The following is a 17,093-nucleotide window of genomic DNA, read 5'->3' on the forward strand; positions in this document are numbered from 1 at the left end:
TATTTAGTCAGTTTTTTGGAAGTCTGCTTGTGTGACATTTGAAGACTGGGGTCTTAGGGCAGGCTTATTTTTGTAAGGATTTGTATGGTACAAAACTCAGGCTGATACAAGTTTCTCCCTTCTTACTGCTGCTGAAGGTGCTTTTTATGTGTGCAAAACAAGTAATTTTTGCCAAGGAAGTATTAACTCCTGTCTGCATCTGTCTACTCATGTCTGTTATTCTGGCATATGCTCCTAGAGTTATATTACAGACTGGACTGTGAACACTGTGAACTCTCTCTCTATACCAGCAGCAGTACAGCACCCACCACACCTCAGGGAAGCACCAACTAATTCTATTAGAGATTTCTCACCACAGGGCAATAAAGTTGGCTGCTTTGTTGATTCTCTTAATCCTGCTGAATATATTGTAATTTCTCCTGTTGTTGCCAGAGTCCCCACCACAAAATGAGAGAAATACACCCAGCCCCATTGATCCTGACTGCGTAGAAGTTGAGGTGAATTTCAACCCTGACCCTGCTGATTTAGTGCTGTCCAGTGTGCCTGGTGGTGAGCTCTTCAATCCTCGCAAACACAAGTTTACCGAAGAGGACCTGAAACCACAACCTATGATTAAAAAAGCCAAGAAGGTTTTTGTCCCAGATGAGCAAAAGGTAACAGATTTATTGCTGCAAACTCTTTTAGGCTTTGATAAAGTTTCTGACTGTTTGTCCAAACACTTTGACATACAGAGTTAATGCAGTTTACCTACATGATTGGTCAGAAGCACTGCCGAGAATAGAATTGGCAAGCCAACTGCTGTGCTTGCTGGTTTGTAGGTTTTGGTATCATGAGCTAATTACTGGCAAGAGCAACTGATCATGCTATACAGAGAAATTAGAAGAACTAGTCAAATCCTCATCATCTGCACTTTTGAAGGCCACTGTCTATATTTGCCCAGTATTGTGTTTAATCTGGATTTAAGCAACCTAGACAACAGAACAGTTGGTTTTATGTAAAAGTTGACTCCTGAATTGAAACTAAGTAAAGGAACCATTTCAGTTGGACAGCTTCTTAATACCCAGGTCTCTAAATCTCTTTAGTTCTAGCAAACCACTTGGTTAATCCTAAAAGAAGACTTGTGTAAAGATGCAATCTTGCAGTTCTGCCTGGTCTCCATTTTGATGTCCGAGCCCTGCAAACCTATGGAGGAGATTCCTCAATAGAGCAGTCAGTGTGAATATCACTATACAATAAAGAGGTGTCTCCAAAACACTTGTCAGTTTGGCTTTGCTCTTTAATACAGGATGAAAAGTACTGGACAAGGCGAAAGAAGAACAATGTGGCAGCAAAGCGTTCCCGTGACGCTCGGCGATTAAAGGAGAATCAGATCACAATTCGGGCAGCCTTTCTTGAGAAAGAAAATACGGCCCTGAGGACGGAGGTGGCAGAGCTGCGCAAGGAAGTGGGACGATGCAAGAACATTGTTTCTAAATACGAGACCAGATACGGACCCTTGTAAGCACACCCTTTTCCTTGTTAGGGCTCTTTGTTTTAGCCTCTTAGACTTCTCTGCCTTCTGTAGAGACTCCCAGAAATAAAGTTTATGGAGGCTTTGCCATTTTGCATCTACACTAGAAAGAAACCAACAAAACACAAACAAACCCTGTTTCTGTTGGCACAACTCCTTCAGGCCCTTTCCTGATCATTCTGTTGTCCAAAATCTTAGTGTCTATGTTTAGAACCTTGTTTTCGACATCGATAGAACATTTTCTGATGTCATACAACTGAACAGATTCACCTGTCTGGAGGAATAAATGTGGATCCCTCCAGATTGGAGAGAGCTTTTGCTATCTGTTCTAACCTTAATTTTTAAGTGGAGAAAGATCCTAGGAGACTCTCCTCTCTCCCTCACTCTCTCTCTCTTTTATTTTCCTTTTTTTTTTTTTTTTTTGTTATGTTTAATTTTCAAACTTTTGCTCTTCTCTCCTCTCCATTCCACCTCCCCCTCCCAGTAAAAGTGTAAAACATAATTTTAGGATATAAGTAGATGTTGCTGGGCAGCATCATGACATTGTTTCCTCTCCCATTCAGAGGCACTAGAAAGCATCTGTTGAATAGAACTCTGTTCCTGTTGAAGAGGAATAGGAGAACCTTTAGGACAGGAAGACAGGAAAACATTCAATCTCTTGTAAAAACAAAAATATTGCAATGAATATTATGCAGAATGGAGTCAGTGCAGTTTAGATTACAATACTGTCTAAATGTCTTGATAGGTTCTAATCCTGGATAACTTGCAGAAACCAAGGAGAGAGAGCAGTAATGAATCACTCGCTTTACATATGTGGACAAAATAATTTGATGTGGGTTCCAGACTGTATTTCTACCACCACCCCTCCTTTTTTTCTTTAGAGGGTCTTCCCTCTTGAACTGCTGATAAAGCAGCATGTTGCACTTAACTGAGAAGTAAGGGAGATTTAGAAAAAGAGGTCTGGCTCATTTGGCTGAACCTTGAGTCCCAGCTGTTAAAAAATGGCCAGCATCTTATGCTTTGAAAGAAGGGGCTTTTTTAAAGAAGTAAACAAGCCACTGTTATTTTACTGCACCTTACCTGTTGTGCAAGAGATTGAGAAAGAGTTTTGGTCCTTTGCCTCGTGAACACACTATGGGATAAGCTACACCCACTGTAAACGTGAACAGTTTACCTCACTATCTCCTGTGTAGCAGTATATCTGGTCTCTCCACGCTTGCTGGTTCTATCTCCAGCATGTTTCCTGATAAAAAATTAGCACACAAGACTTGCCCTCTTGGAAGTAATCCATTCTCAGCACCAAGCACTGCTTCAACAATATATGGTGTTAAAAGAAAAAAATACGCTGTGTGTGATGTTGAGACCTTCTACATGACCTACAACTGCAAGAACTAGAAGCTTTACCAGAAGTGTATGTCTAGAAGTCCTCTTTACAAGAGAAGCTGTCTTAAGATAGTGGCTGTGTCAGAACTCTTAGGCTATACTTCCTGGGATAATATTTATATTAAGGAGTAAATGTGGGATGGTGATGTTGCGGGTAGTTGCAGTTCCTCTACTGAAATCTGAAAATACATGAGAAAAGCATTAGGGTTTTTTTTCTATGCTAAAGACTAGCTTGTCTTTTAAACATAATGTGGAAATTATGAGTTTGGAGCAATTTTGTGTTGAATTCTTAAGGAAGTGGAGAAGCAGGCTAATCCACAGCACCTAATGTATGCTTTGAACTATTCCCCCCCCACACCCCCCGCTGTTATGCTCTTAATTTGACTAGGAGTGGCTCTTGATGCGGTGTTGGTCTAATTTCTTTCAAACATACTAAAAATTGTCACCCTTTCAGCAGGGGTTTTTTCTTTCACAGGGTGGTTTGTGGTGGTGATGGTGGGAAGTATGTTATAAATAAATTGTCACACTTAACACTTTGCTTTGTTTAAAGTGACTTATCTGATTCCGAGTGATGCAACTTTAAAGACTTTTAAAAACAAAGAAACTAAAAAGCACACATGAATCGCCAGTCTTCAGAGTGAGCAGTGAAATCTATGAGGTGTCCCAACACAAACAACTGATGATGACCCTGCCTGCCTCCTTGCCTGCAAGTACCCCATCTGACTACCCAGGGCTGGGCATGATGAAAAGTGCAAAGTCTCCTTAATTCTGTATATGGCTTTCTTATCTGTCTTTCTCACTGTAACTATGAACTACAATAAGCTTACCTACTGGGGTTTTGTCAAGACACTCAAAGTTCATGTCTCAAAGTCTGTTGACAGCCTGTATGAATAGTGACTCTTCGTTTTGGCACTCGAGTGGAAGAAGAGAGGGAGTTTTAAATGAAAGTGTCTGTATATATAAAGAACTGCTATATTTTAAGACTCTTTTCCCTGCAGTATAATGAATTTTATTTAATACTGCAGCTCACTTCTGGTACAGTGTAGCGTATTGTGGAGTACTGTGAGTGCAGAACTAAAGACACCGGGAAGACAGCAGCCCATAATGTGTGAGACTTCAGTGCAGCAGATGTACTGAAATAACCCAGAAAGCACCACAATGTGCCATACAGGGAGTAATAAACCTCTATCAAATGACCCACGTAATAATAAACCACGTCGGTGGCTTTCCTGCTCCACAGTTACACTGCTGTAACCTGCCTTTTCCTTTATTTCATTTATGAGGCTCACTTTCTTTCATGGTATCTTGCTGAAAAAGAATCTATTCTTCTGCTAATGACTTAGCAATCATGGAAAAGGTGCTATTCTGAGCTGCTTATCTCCAAGTCTTTTGGCAATCTGAAACTACCGAATGAGTATTAGCTCCAGGAGAACAATGGCTAGTAGTTGCCATATTACCATTTTCTGTCTCTTGACTGCAGAACAGCTGTGGTGCTGAAGGTGAAATAGCCAATGATATCCCACAGTTACAATGGGCAGCTTAAGCGTGAGGACCCTTGTACTTGTATGGGAGGGTAGATAAAAGGTTGGATGGATTGCAGAGATGTTTATTGTGTTTAGAGGATGGAGGAAGTAGGTGGCAGTTCCGCTGTAAGAATTTCATCAGCGTAACAAGAATCTGCTCTTACATTAAGGGAGCTTGAAAGCTAAATCTATGTGGGAAGAGTAGTTACTTTCTAGGAAAGGAGTACAGGGCCATGCTTGTAGCCAAAATGGAGCTTGTAAGACAGGAGTGTATTCATGCCTGGAGATTGATGAATAGCATACACCTCAAAAAAAAAAAAAAAAACTTAAAAGCTTTCTGAAGCACAAGTGCCAAAATTGTGAGGCATGACTAGTTACCAGCATAGCTCAGTGCTATCATATTGAACAATTATTTTGACTTTGTATTTACCCAAGAGATTCTACCCCTAATTTCAGAGCAGAAACGCAAAGAGAAAAATGTGAGAAGCAGCAGCAAATATTGTAAGCTTAATAAAAAAAAAAAATTCAAAAGCCAGGATTCATAACCAGTGTTTGACAGCATAACCTTTGTACAGAGCTTATATATTAAATGTAGTTTTTGACCTATCATTTTTAATGGACGATGTACTGGAGTAAAGAAAGTGTTTTTAATTTTTTGCTGATTACCAAAGTATACCTATGAGTGTATTATAAAGCTCTGAAATAATCTTGGGATATTTTTATCAAATAGATAAATATCTTAGTTCCATGTTGCTGATATGGCAGCATATATCTCTACCTGAATTGAGTACTGCTGATTTGAACTGATATTTTCAGTATGTACTGGTTTTTGCTTTATTATTGTGATAAAGGCCCAAACCATGGATTAAGAAAAACAAACAACCATGACAGCATGTAAATGTAGCAGCTTTTTTAATTTATAATTTCTAAATTTTCAGTTAGCCCTGGCTGTTCTTAAACGTCATTCTTCCTGTTTAAATCACAAAGCTAAAAGCTAAATAACTGGGCAGAGAAGTTGCTTCATTTGGATCCTACTGTGCTTAGGAATATCTTTTAAATACTTACATATTGTGAACAGGATTTGGTTTTGCAGTATGTCATGACATTTTAACAGCAAAATATTCAGTCAGTGAGATTAGCATGTGCAATTCTATTGTTTTGTTTCTGTTATCTTAAAAACTTACACAGTGGAAACTAACAGTGAATGTTCATTAGAGCTTTTTTTCAGAGAAGACTGTTAGCAAACATTTGTGCTTCCCTGTAGGACAATGCAGATTTGCACAATCTGTGATTCATGTGTCTACGGGTTGCAAAACTGGAAAATTGCACTTTAGAGTGAGTGCAGCTCAACTTTTGTAGCTGGAGAATTTGGTGGTGTTGTTATTAAGAAGCAGTATCTTTAAAGATAGATGACAAGGTAGTAACTATTTAAAGGAGTGCAGATATAGCCAGACAGAAAATACTGTGCAATGCTGAATTCCTTTCTCAGTTTTTGCAGTCTCAGGAAGTTAAGTTTATTGCTCCAGAGCTCCCTGCTCCTCTCAGAATGATGTGCTATATCATTTTGTTTCTTTGACTAGGATGACAGTCCTATCTGTAAGTGATAACTTGGGTATGTTTTCTTACCAATCATAAGAAGACAAATATTCTTTTAGCTCAATTTGAATATTAAAAGATGCTGAATTGACACTGTTAGGGTTTGAAGTTCTCTAGCCTTGGAACATACTCTGTAGAGGCCATAAGTTTGCCTGATGCCAAACTACCCCATTCCACAAAGGGACCATCTCCAAGGGGAGAGAATAAAGGGCATGTGCACCTTTCAACATCACTGCAAGTATTGCCAGGAAAGAGCAGTTCATGACAACTGTACTTTCACTAGGAAGAAGATTGACACCACATGGCAATTTCATAGTGCTAACTTTGAAAATATATAAACTGTGGATGAAATTTGTGGACAATGAGTGCTGTTTTACTCTACAGAAGACAGTAGCTATGAATAAATAATGTGCAAATTTTAATACAGTATTGCTTTCATACGTGATGATCTAATCTACATATAGTGGGTTTGTGTCTAAAAATTCCAAGAAGCTTAGTCTTTCACCTGTTGCCAAGATCTGCTCCCACTGAAGCTAGTAACAAAGATCTCATTAACTCCCACAGGAAAAAGTCTTTACCCTTATGTGGTTATTGTAAAGTTTTAGCAAGTGCTGGAGTCATGGGTGTCTTTGCTTTACTCTGACACATTCTGTGCTGGGATCAGGTGGATACATCTCAGATTGCAGGTATAGTGTTGGTAAACTGGTCCTGATAGTTTTGATACTCAGATAATCTGAACTCTGCTTTTTTTTGGTCCTCCATGGACAGAGTGAAAAAGTAGTGTACTATAAACTTGTGTTGGAGAAGAAGTGTTTTCAGGTTGTTTGGTTTTTTGCAGTAACATTTTATGTCTTTTCTGACAATTCTTCATTTCCTTGCTGTGCCATTTGAAAGCCCAAGGTGTTCTAACTAGAAGTCACTTTCAGCATTATCTTCAGGCCTGCTACTAATTGTACCAAATCAATTTCAAGTTGGGAGGTGCAGTGGAAGCCCAGCAGCTTTGGGAATACTATAATAAAACCACTTAGGCAGATTTTTTTTTTTTTTTTTTTTTTTTTTTTTTTTTTTTTTTTTTTTAGATAGCAAAAATAAATGGACCTGCACAGAGGAGAATATTGCTGCTTCAGTATTGTAAGCCACCTGAGCATAAAAGAAGAGCTTTGTTCGTTGTGATCAGGTGCTTTCATTTTTAGTGAGAGAGAAGGTATCTCAGACCTTTGTAAAATCCAGATAGGCTTTTGTTCACCCTTCTAGTTTTAGCTGCTACTAAGCACAAGATGAAAAATGCAGATTTATCTTAGTGCATAAATCTCATATTTTTGGCAACATACACCTAAATCCATAAAGAGCAAAATCATTTTTTGTGCTAGCATTGTGCCTTTGCAGCACTACAAGACTCAGACTGGCTTTCTAGATGTTCAGATAATTACTCTGGTCTGTATATCTGCCACTGTAACATGGTGAAGATAGATAAACTCACAGTTGAAGACTGGGAGAAAGGTAGAAAGAATAAGGTTAACTAAATATCTGTGGAGATGCTAACATAATGCTAATTGAGAAATTACAGTGATTTAACTCATCATAATGCAAATTGGCATAGAGATGTAATTTGTTAGTTTGACAGTCCGCTGTCCCTCGCGAGTCACTTTTGGAATGCAAACTTCTTGAAGTTCAGACACCTACAGGGAAAAAGGAATCCTTTGAGTAGATCCATACATAGATAGACATAGATACTTGTCAAGGAGAGCAAAGAATGAAAGAGGAAGGGGAGAGTAATGCATGAGTCTGACCTGAGTGAAATTGCTAAAACTGACATCTCACTGTTTACAATTTTAGGTCAATTTGGATCCCCTCAGTTTAGCATCATACTGAAGATAAGTAATTGTTTAGGTCTTGGGAATCTCCTTGTCTTGGTCCTACTTCCACAGTCCAGAAAGAAGTGAAAGGAATATACAGATAGGGAGAAGAGCTACTGCAGAAAGGCATGAAAAAATAGCTGTTGCTTCAACTAAGTGTGCTGTTGCGCTGGAACTTGACCTGCCAATGTGACTTGGTCAGTGCTGTCTCATGAGGAAACTACTTATCTGAGGCCCCAATCTTGTAAGGCCTCAATTCTGCTGCCATTTCTGCATGGGAAGAGCCCTATATCTATAGAGAACCATGTGGACTTCACAGGATCTATTATTGAATGTGAAGCTCTGCCCAGGCAGTCAGCTGCAGAATTGTGTCCTTAACACACTGTCCAGTTGTAGTTATAGGGCTGTTGATATTAAGTGTAATCTGGTGCCTGTTATATAGCCAAAACCCTTGTTACTTCATTTTCCTAACTAAGGCATGAGCAGAAGCCCTTTGATGTACAACATCTGTAAAAAACTTTAAAATGTACTTCACATATGTCTAGTAAATTAAGGCATGTGATTTTGGTCTGTGGGTCTCAACAAACCTTGCTCGTGTACCTGCCTGAATGTTTTCCTAGATCTGCAGCTCCGTTTCAGTGGGAAGGGATGGTGGGATTTGTTCTCTCGAGGGGGCACAATAGCAGCTCTCACCTGTCACACTGCGGTGACCGCTCGCTGCTGGCCAGGATCAGGGATGGATGCATCCTCCGCACTTTTATGTGAAGTTGTCTGAAATATGGTGATTAACATAATTATTGGAATACTGTATTTTGTATAACTTAGAACATGTAAATACACTTTTAAAACTAATCTGTTCTATGAAGTAATAAATAAGTGCTTCCATTGTAATATCTGAATATTGTTAATGCTTCATGTAGCTTGATTTGGGATTATTTCTTTCCTAGAGAACTACAGAAATCAAAACAAAGATTGATGTTGTGGAATTCTAGTCTAGTTGTGATGCTTTCTATCAAAAAAAAAAGTTAAAAAATAGTAATGAGCTACTTAAGCAGAGAAACTAAGATTTTGAGGGAACTGATTCTCTTCCAGTCTTTCTTTAACAGTAGTCACTGATTACATTCATAACTGTACCATTTCCATCCTGTTAGCTGGACAGTTGATTTGTTTGTGAGTAGCATTTGGAAAGTAGCAATATTACATAATTTGTAAACTTTAGTGACTGAGGAAGACTAAAGCTGGGTGGTTTTTGTTGGGTGTGGTTTTTTTAACTATTCTCTCTTTTGGCTCAAACAGATCTGTCTCCACCCTTCAGCCAGACTGCAGCAAGTTGCAGTGCAGCAGTGAGTGACTGTTACTGAAGCTCATTTGTGACCTAGATAGTCTACATCTTTATTAGTTCCATTATGTACATAGATGACACAGGTTTCCTGTTGTGGTGTGGAGAGAGAGAGAGAGAAAGTGATTAATGACTTATGGTTTTGCGGAGTACATGTCCACTGGATGCTGCACAGCTGGACCTTTCATCAGATTTCATGACCTTTTCTATCTTGTGTTAAAAAGAAAAAAAAATAGAAAACAGTGGAGTAAGAATCATAAGTAGTCTGCTAGGAAATCTGAATGCTTGGGTTTTGAGGAGGAGGTGAGATTAATCCATCAGCCTTCATGTGAAGAGATAAGCCTGTGATGACACTTTCTCCAGCCATAATGTAACTTTGTCTTTAATGCTGTACTGGAGCAGTCTCAGAGCTCTCTGGTAACAGCTGTGTCTGCAGTGTTCCATAAATGACAAAGCTACATCTTTTGTAGTGGGCAGAGATAACAGCATCTCTTTTTATTTTCTTCTATTTTCTTTCCTCCTCTCTCAGTGTCTCTAGGCTGTAAAATAGCTATGAAACAGCTAAGCAAATGTGCAAGTTATTCTGAAAACTCTGTTCTTGTTAAGCTTTTTCAGACAGATACAGTTTTTAACTGAATAATTTGAGGGAACTCCTATCTGTTATATTTGGCCTGAAATTCTGTTGCCTCTTGGATAAAAGTATTTTTTTGTCTTCAGATGTGACACTGATCTGTCCCATTCATTCAGTGGGATGGATGATAAATCTGCACAGTATTTATATAAGATATGAATCTGATCTTAGTTTTACTGTGTGTTAAATTGTTTAATCTCTTGGATGTCTACTCCTTGAGGTTGTCTATATAATTCCTGTATATGTAGCTGCTTTTTGAAGCAGTCCATCAAGAGCATTTGAGATCATCCTGACTGAAAAACTCCATAGAAGTGAAAGTGATAATAAAGCTTGTAAAGCAGCTGGGTAAAACTGTATTGCCATAAATGGTTTTAATTTATATATGAATCTTCTGTCCCAAACTGCTTATTTTGTACATAAACCTAAACACTCCTGGCAGCTGATGGGTGAAAATAAAGGTGCTTAAACAGCAATCTAATGAGGAAAGGGCATTTCACTATTACAGAGTTGGTATTATTTTATATTTCCATTTATTACACTTTTTTAAATGTATAAACCACAGATTTGAATTCTCAAAGTCTTCAGCTTGGGTTTTGTGAGTAGTTTAAATCCTCGCACCTCTCTGCTCGTAACTGGTTTTTAAGAAAAAGAAAAGCTTTTGTTTAAAATGTAAAGTTTTGACTGTATTAAATTCTGTTAGTACCCTTCCTTTTTAAGAAATAAAATGTATATTCCACTATGCTGAGATCCAGTAATTTTGTTCTCTAGATAGCATACTGTGTGGTGTACAGCTCCACTGCCACCATTACACCTGCAGTTTGCGGTGAAGTTGGTAGACAATAAAGCAGCTGATCACCCTTTGGGAGCAGGTGCTTGCTGTGCATTTCCCATGTGTTAGGTGTGCTGGTAACAGATATACAGTTCCCTGCTTTTATTTTCTGGATTAACTGATTTCAAAAGCATTGCAAGGCTTTGTGTTTGTCCTGCAATGACTGTGCTTTGTTACGTTGGAGCTGAGAATATCCACAGAGTAATTAGAATTTTACTTTTTTTTTCATGGGAAGAAGTAAGGTTCTGAATAAGTAAGTTTTTTTCCATGAGGACAGCTTTCTCTGTACCTTTCTATGGTTTTTGGTTTTTATTTTTTTTTTAACTAAACCTTGGTTGGTTGGTTGATTTGTTGAGGGATTTGGTTGGTTTGTTGTTTTTTTCATTGGTGGTTGGGTTTTTTTGTTTTCTAAAAGCTGGTAATTGAAGATCAACCTGGTAAGAAATTTATGTCTTCTATATATTCACTACATCTCACAGGTGCTTTCAAGGTAGACAAGATCACTGCTGTTTCAGTATAACCGCTAGATAAACTGCAGTAAGGATCTTTGTTGGATCTTCACTTTTGTAAAAGGTATCTTGTATGATTAGTGATAGAGTGGTAGCAAGGAACAAACAAACTGTCAGTGAGTTGTTTTTCTCTGGCTGTCTTCCAGAGCTATGGCTGGATTAGTGACCCAAGCAATTTGTTTATGAAAGCATCTTTAGAGGGAGGGGCCTGAACTATACTATGTTCCAAAGGCCAAGGACTTGACATGGCCAAGCCAAGAATTTGCCCTAGAAACTGAGTGGATGCAAGGCTGTGCTGGATGTATCCTGGTGTTACATGGCCTTAACAGATTGGAGGCATTTTTTCCCTGTTGGGATATCAGCAGGCAGCAGCACCAATGTTTGTTACACTGCCTTCTTTCCAGGAGCGTGAATGTTCTCTTGGGTGGGTGGGGAGTAAGTTTATAAATGTGTTTATAAATGTACTATCTTTGCACATTATATTACTAGTTCTCTTTGGGAAATGTTACAGCTATTAGTGATCTGATATATGACAGTTGCTTACTCAGCCTTCTTCCTGTGGTGTTTTGGGAAGATCTGCTGATACTGGGACTTCAGATTCATTGGTACTCATTTTTGCTCCTGCTGGCTACACCAGATCCACAGAAAATCAGAAAGGATCTATCTGCACTTGGTCTGTAGCACTCCGAAGCAGCAGTGGAATGCTGTGGTTGAGAAATGTGCAAGAGCTGCATCTGCCAAGTGCCTTGGGGTTTTCTACTTGCTCTTGGCTGTGGTTGTTGGCCATTGAGAAAATGTGTCCTAGGCTTCTGAAGAAATAGAGAGCAAACCGACAATAAGAGAGTAAAGCCAGAAGCTGATGGTATAGCTATGATAGACATGTGCTTAAGTGGGTGGCGTGTCACTGGGAAATAATTGCAAAAGAGTAATTATGGGACTAGCCTTCCCATAAGGAAAGGAGAGGAGGTGAAAGAGGCTGGCTTGGGAGGTGGAGTGGAAAGTTGCTGGCAGTATTCCAGATGTTGCAAGAGGTGAGTTCATGTACCTTACCCCTCTGTGCCTGATCACAATTTTTATGATCAAAACTGGCTCTTGTATGCTTTATTCCCGAAATATGCTTCCAGCTTGCAAGAGCAGGCTCATCACCCACCTCAGGCTGGAGCAGCAAGGCTTTGAGCCAGATCCATGAGCGTGTTCCAGGGTGGCAGAGAGGCGGCAGTAGAACCCCCCTGGCCCGGGCTCGGTGCTGCGGCTGCGCCTGGGGCCGCGGTGCCGCTCAACCCGCCTGTGCTGGAGAAGGGCGCGGGGGCTCCCGAGCAGCTGCTGCTTCAGCCTTCGTTGTCTGCCGGTGCATTCATTTTGTCCTGATGGTTGCTAATTTGTTCCTAAAGTTTTATAGGGTGTAAAATGTAAAATACATCATTTGAGGAGAAGTAATCTCATATTCTCCTAAATTGGCATATACTGCCTCAGTCCATCAAGCCATGGTTGCTCCGGTGTCCTGCTTCCTGCACGCTGCTTGCAGCCAGGGATAAGCTGCCGTTCCAAATGTTAATCCTGAAGGAAAAGCTGGCTTCACCAAGTCCTAAGACGGCAGTCGTACTGCAGGACCCACCCGTGGCGTGACAGGGTCTGGGGGCGCGGGCAGGGAGCGCCCGCCGCCCCCTCACGGCCCTCGCGGCGCCGCAAATGGCGGCCGGGCCGCGCCCTCCGCGGCGCCGCGAGGTGGCGCTGCCGCAGCGCGCACCGCCCCGGCCGGGCCCCGCCCGCCTCAGGGCCCGGCGGCCGCTGGGGGTCCCGGCACGGCCGGGCCGGCAGCGCTCGGTTGGGGCTGAGCAGGGTAAGGAGCAGCCTCTGCCTCCTGTTACGGCAGCTGCCGGTCTCCGACAGCTCTCCGCTTTCCTCCGAGCTGACTTCCCGCAGCCGTCACGGAGGCTCCCGCGTTAGGGCAGGTGTGCCCTGCAGCCCCAGCACTGAGAGCAACAAGGGGCAGGCACAAATAGCAGGTCGCGAAGGCTGAGGGCCTTGTCGTGACAGTGCGGGCTCCGTGCCACACTGAAACATAGGGCTGAGGCTTTGGACTCTTTTGGGCCTGCCCGAGTAAAGACACTTGGGGACCACCCAGGGAACGCCCTGACTGACTAAAGGCACCCTCTCCCTTCCCGTTGGCAAGTCCACAGAAACCTAAGGATGCGAACAGCAGCAGGAGTGGGAGAGAGCAAAAGTGTCTCTATTGTTCCCCAAGCACTTGCAACACGGGAAATGCAGCCAAGGAGTCCCAGAAGGGCATTGCCTGCCATGGTGAGCAACACCTCAAGCTCCCGAGGTTGCCACAGCACACCAAGCCTGAGGGAAATGCTTCCCTAGCCCTAGAGCTGGCTTTGTCCTGAGCCTGTGAGCAAGGCAAACCAGCACGCCCAAAGCATGAGTAAGAGCAGCAGGAGTGACCCTGTTCTCCTCCCTGCCTCACCCCAGCCCCGTGGCTACTGTGGCCAGAGAGGTAAAAGAAATGAAGGAAATTCATTTCCTAAAAACCCAGAAGGAAAAGAGGTGACCTCTTTCTTGCCTCTTTAAAGGTCTGGGAGGACCCTGAAGCATGACATTAATGATATGTAACCAGCCTACAGAGGATGCAATACGCTGCGGTTTCAGCTCTGTACCAATACCTCTGGGGACCAGTTTGGGGACATGATTGCGAGCTTCATTTCAGGCCTGTGTATGTGTATGGCTCATTCTGGGCTCCCTCCTCTTCTGCCATGCAGTGACTACCAGCCTGCTGAGTCTCTTACCAAATTAGGCTTCTTCTGCCCACCTTCCAGCCCGACAGGCTGTCACAGAAGTTTATACCATGGCTGGCTAGGAACTTCTTTCTAATTTTAATTCTAAATGTATTTATGATCCAGATGAGCTTCTGAGAGAACAAATTAGACATTTGCCCTAGCATATCTTTTTGATACATGGATGTCGTTCCCTCTCAAATTCTCCTGTTTTAGATTAAACAAGCTCCACACTCAAAATGGCCACTCACAAGCCTGTTCTGTACCTGCTACAGGCCAGCTCCATCTTTCCTAAGGAGGGGCGTCTAAAGCAGTATCTGCAATGCCAGGTGAAGAGGTACCTCACACTTACTGGTCTCTCCAGACAATTCTTTGATGGGCAAATCCTTGAACCGAGTCTTTATTCAGAGCCAAACTGACAGCACATGGGCAGTGTCTACCCCCTGCACGCCTTCTTCCAATGCTCCGACTTGAGGGGTGTCTTGTTTACAGCATTCTGAGGCAAAACGCTGCTGGTTTTGACAGTTCTCCCTGTGACTGTCAGAGCCCCTTTCTTAGACAGCTCCTCACCCACCTTGCCTCTTCCCTAGTGGTCCCTGTGCCAACAACACACAGTGGGAGATGGGACAATTATGCAGGCCCCTGCTCCAGACCATCTGTCTCTTGCCCTCACTCTGAGGGACAGGGTGGTGCTGGAGTATCATGTTTCTGCAGTAGAACGTAGGGTTTTTTCCCCCTCTAGATCCCTTCTGCTCTTCTCCAAGGAACTGTGATAACCCTGTAGCTCAGGGAGGAGGGAATGACCTTTCTAAAGTTACAGAGAGAGGCTGGGGGAAAGAAAGGAAGACTGCTGGTCCTGCTGACAAGCAGGGCTCTGAGAGGTGAAGGAGAGAATGTCTGGGGAATGTTGATGGCCAAGGAGGGCTGGAAGAGGACACGTCTTCTGGGTACCACCAGCCCTGTGCTGAGGTGCTGCATGTGCCTCTGTGGCAGTACAAAGAATTGCTTAGGACCTGTTCAGCAGAATCCAGCAGGACCAGTTGCCCCCATAGGCTGGCCATCCACACAGCCTGGCTGAGGCTGTGGGGAAAAGAGCTGGAGAAGGAGAGCAGGGGAAGGTTTAAAAATAGTTCCCCTCTCATTTTTGCAGCTGTCATTCATGGTGTACAAGCCAGCCCGAGGCCTCCCAGCTCCCATCCACATTAGGCCTTACATAATGGGAGACACGCGGGCATCGCTTGGGGCCGGGAACAGGCATCAGGCTGGGAACAGGCAGGGACGTGACATTTACGCTACCCTGCCAAAGCCAATGAGCAGCTCCAGGGCGTCCAGGCCCTGAAAACAGCCTGTGGGCTGGGGAAGGCAGCTCATGTGGCTGTCAAGGGCAACCCAGCCACAGCCTGGAGAGGAGGCGAGGGACAGCGGGATGCGACCCAAGATGAAGGCTGGCCTCCGTATTGGCTGCTGGCAGAAAGCTGGGCCAGCCTGCCAAGCCACTGTGGTGCTTCTGGAGGAAACAGCTGTGGGAAGGGGGAGGTCTGTGGGAAACACCACAGTAGGTCCTGAGGGGTGACTGTTTGCCAGAGGGGAAGATGTGGCCCCAGGCAGCAGACAGGGAAGGAGGGGTGCAGAGATGGCACAGAGAAGCAGAGAGCAGAGATTGTAGAGTGGTCTTCCAGGGAGGGGAGCTGGGAAAGAAGCACAGGAGGTGTGGGAGGATAGGGAGGAGGAAAGGGACGGGCAATGAAGGATGGGACAGTGCTGAGGGGAGCTGGTGTGACAAGGGGGCTGAGGGGATGGGGAGAGTTTTGAGAGGGAGGCAGAGTGGGAAGGGCAATTCTGGAACTGTTGGGGGTTGGGGAAATGGAGGATGATTGAAATGCTAGAGAGAAAGGTGAAGGTCCACCAGAACCACAAGAACTGCCTATCCTTTTCTGCCACCTCGGTGCTACAGGACAAATGCTGCAAAGGGCAAAAGAGCATATGACGTCTCCCCCCATGTCAGCCATGCTGGGTTCAGGCACTGCTCCCGCATGTTTTTTCCCTACCCCCCAAGCCTTCTCAGCTTGGAAAACTGCTAGCTCAGGGAAATTCCAGAGACAAGGGGCTGCGCATGTGGCAGCAGGTCAGGAGGACAGAGCTGGGCAGCGCTGGGGAGACCACTGCTCTACACCTGCGAGCCTCAGCCTCCCAGCCTATCTCATTTAGAAACGCTTCCACCCCGCCCACCTTCTGGCCAGGAACTGAGCCATATGTCTGCTCACTGTAGGATCCTCTCTTCTTTCAAAGATCATCGGCTTTCATGCTTTATATGCCAGCAGCCAGACTGCCTTGGGTAAGGCATGAGTCACTGTGGTGTGGTTATTTAAAGTGTGTCTCCTTAGCGCCAGCCACGTGCCTGTGCTGTTCAGGCTGAGAAGGAACGCGCTGCTGGACCCCAGATTTTGCACACGGAGGGCCAAATGCTGAAAGAAAGGCTGAGACTGGGCTAGCTTCTCCCAGAGCAAAGGGAAACCTTGACATTTCTCAGCAGCCCTCTGTCAGAGGCGAGAACAATGCAGCTCATCCCAGTCTCAAACCACAGCGGGCTATTTCCGCATCCACAAACCAACCATACTTCACAGGAGGTGACTGTGTTGCCCGGGGGCTCGGCAGATCTGGGGCTGGTTTGGCAGCCATGCAGTCACCCACTGCACAGGAGGCATGACCTGGACTCACTAGGATGGTGCTGGGATGGTGCTTGGGTTCTTCTAAGGCTGGAGTGGAAGATGAAGTCCAATCCTGAAATTTCAAGCATCTAAGGACTTCTAACAACTGTTGGGGAAATGGATGCCTTAGCTAGTAAATATTTATGGCATATTCTAACTCCTCACTGCTGTTTTCCATTAGGACTGACATCCCAGAGCAGTGAATAAGTCCTACTGTATGTCCTCCCTGGCTCTGCATCATTCAGCAGGACCCGCTGCAAGGCTGCTGGCCTGTGAATGACTCAAGGCGTGGGGAAGCTCGTTCTCCTCCTGCATCCCACTGGCATCAACTGAGATCCTGGGCACACACTGTGCTTCGGCCGAGCCTTGCCATTGTGCCCCACTGAGGAGAGGTGGTAAGTAACAGTCAGCCTTGGCAAGAAGTTTGAGGAG

At 43.7% G+C, this 17,093-nt stretch overlaps 1 protein-coding gene across 3 annotated transcripts in view; it reads left to right on the forward strand.

Moving 5' to 3' along the window:
- TEF (TEF transcription factor, PAR bZIP family member) overlaps positions 1-16,879 on the forward strand; it is a 28,987-nt gene extending 12,108 nt beyond the window's left edge. For 2 of the 3 annotated variants that reach the window (XM_059846536.1, XM_059846534.1), the window contains exons 3-5: positions 433-653; positions 1,286-1,497; positions 3,444-10,577. In XM_059846536.1, the coding sequence (XP_059702519.1) occupies positions 433-653; positions 1,286-1,497; positions 3,444-3,465 (455 nt within the window). In that variant the 3' untranslated portion in view covers positions 3,466-10,577. Of the gene's footprint in view, positions 1-432; positions 654-1,285; positions 1,498-3,443; positions 10,578-16,842 lie in introns of those variants that run through there. The other variant, XM_059846535.1, reaches the window with a different exon arrangement.
- Positions 16,880-17,093: the final 214 nt, after the last annotated feature.

Source organism: Haemorhous mexicanus, chromosome 5 (assembly GCF_027477595.1).
Source record: "Haemorhous mexicanus isolate bHaeMex1 chromosome 5, bHaeMex1.pri, whole genome shotgun sequence".
In the NCBI taxonomy this organism is placed as follows: domain Eukaryota; kingdom Metazoa; phylum Chordata; class Aves; order Passeriformes; family Fringillidae; genus Haemorhous; species Haemorhous mexicanus.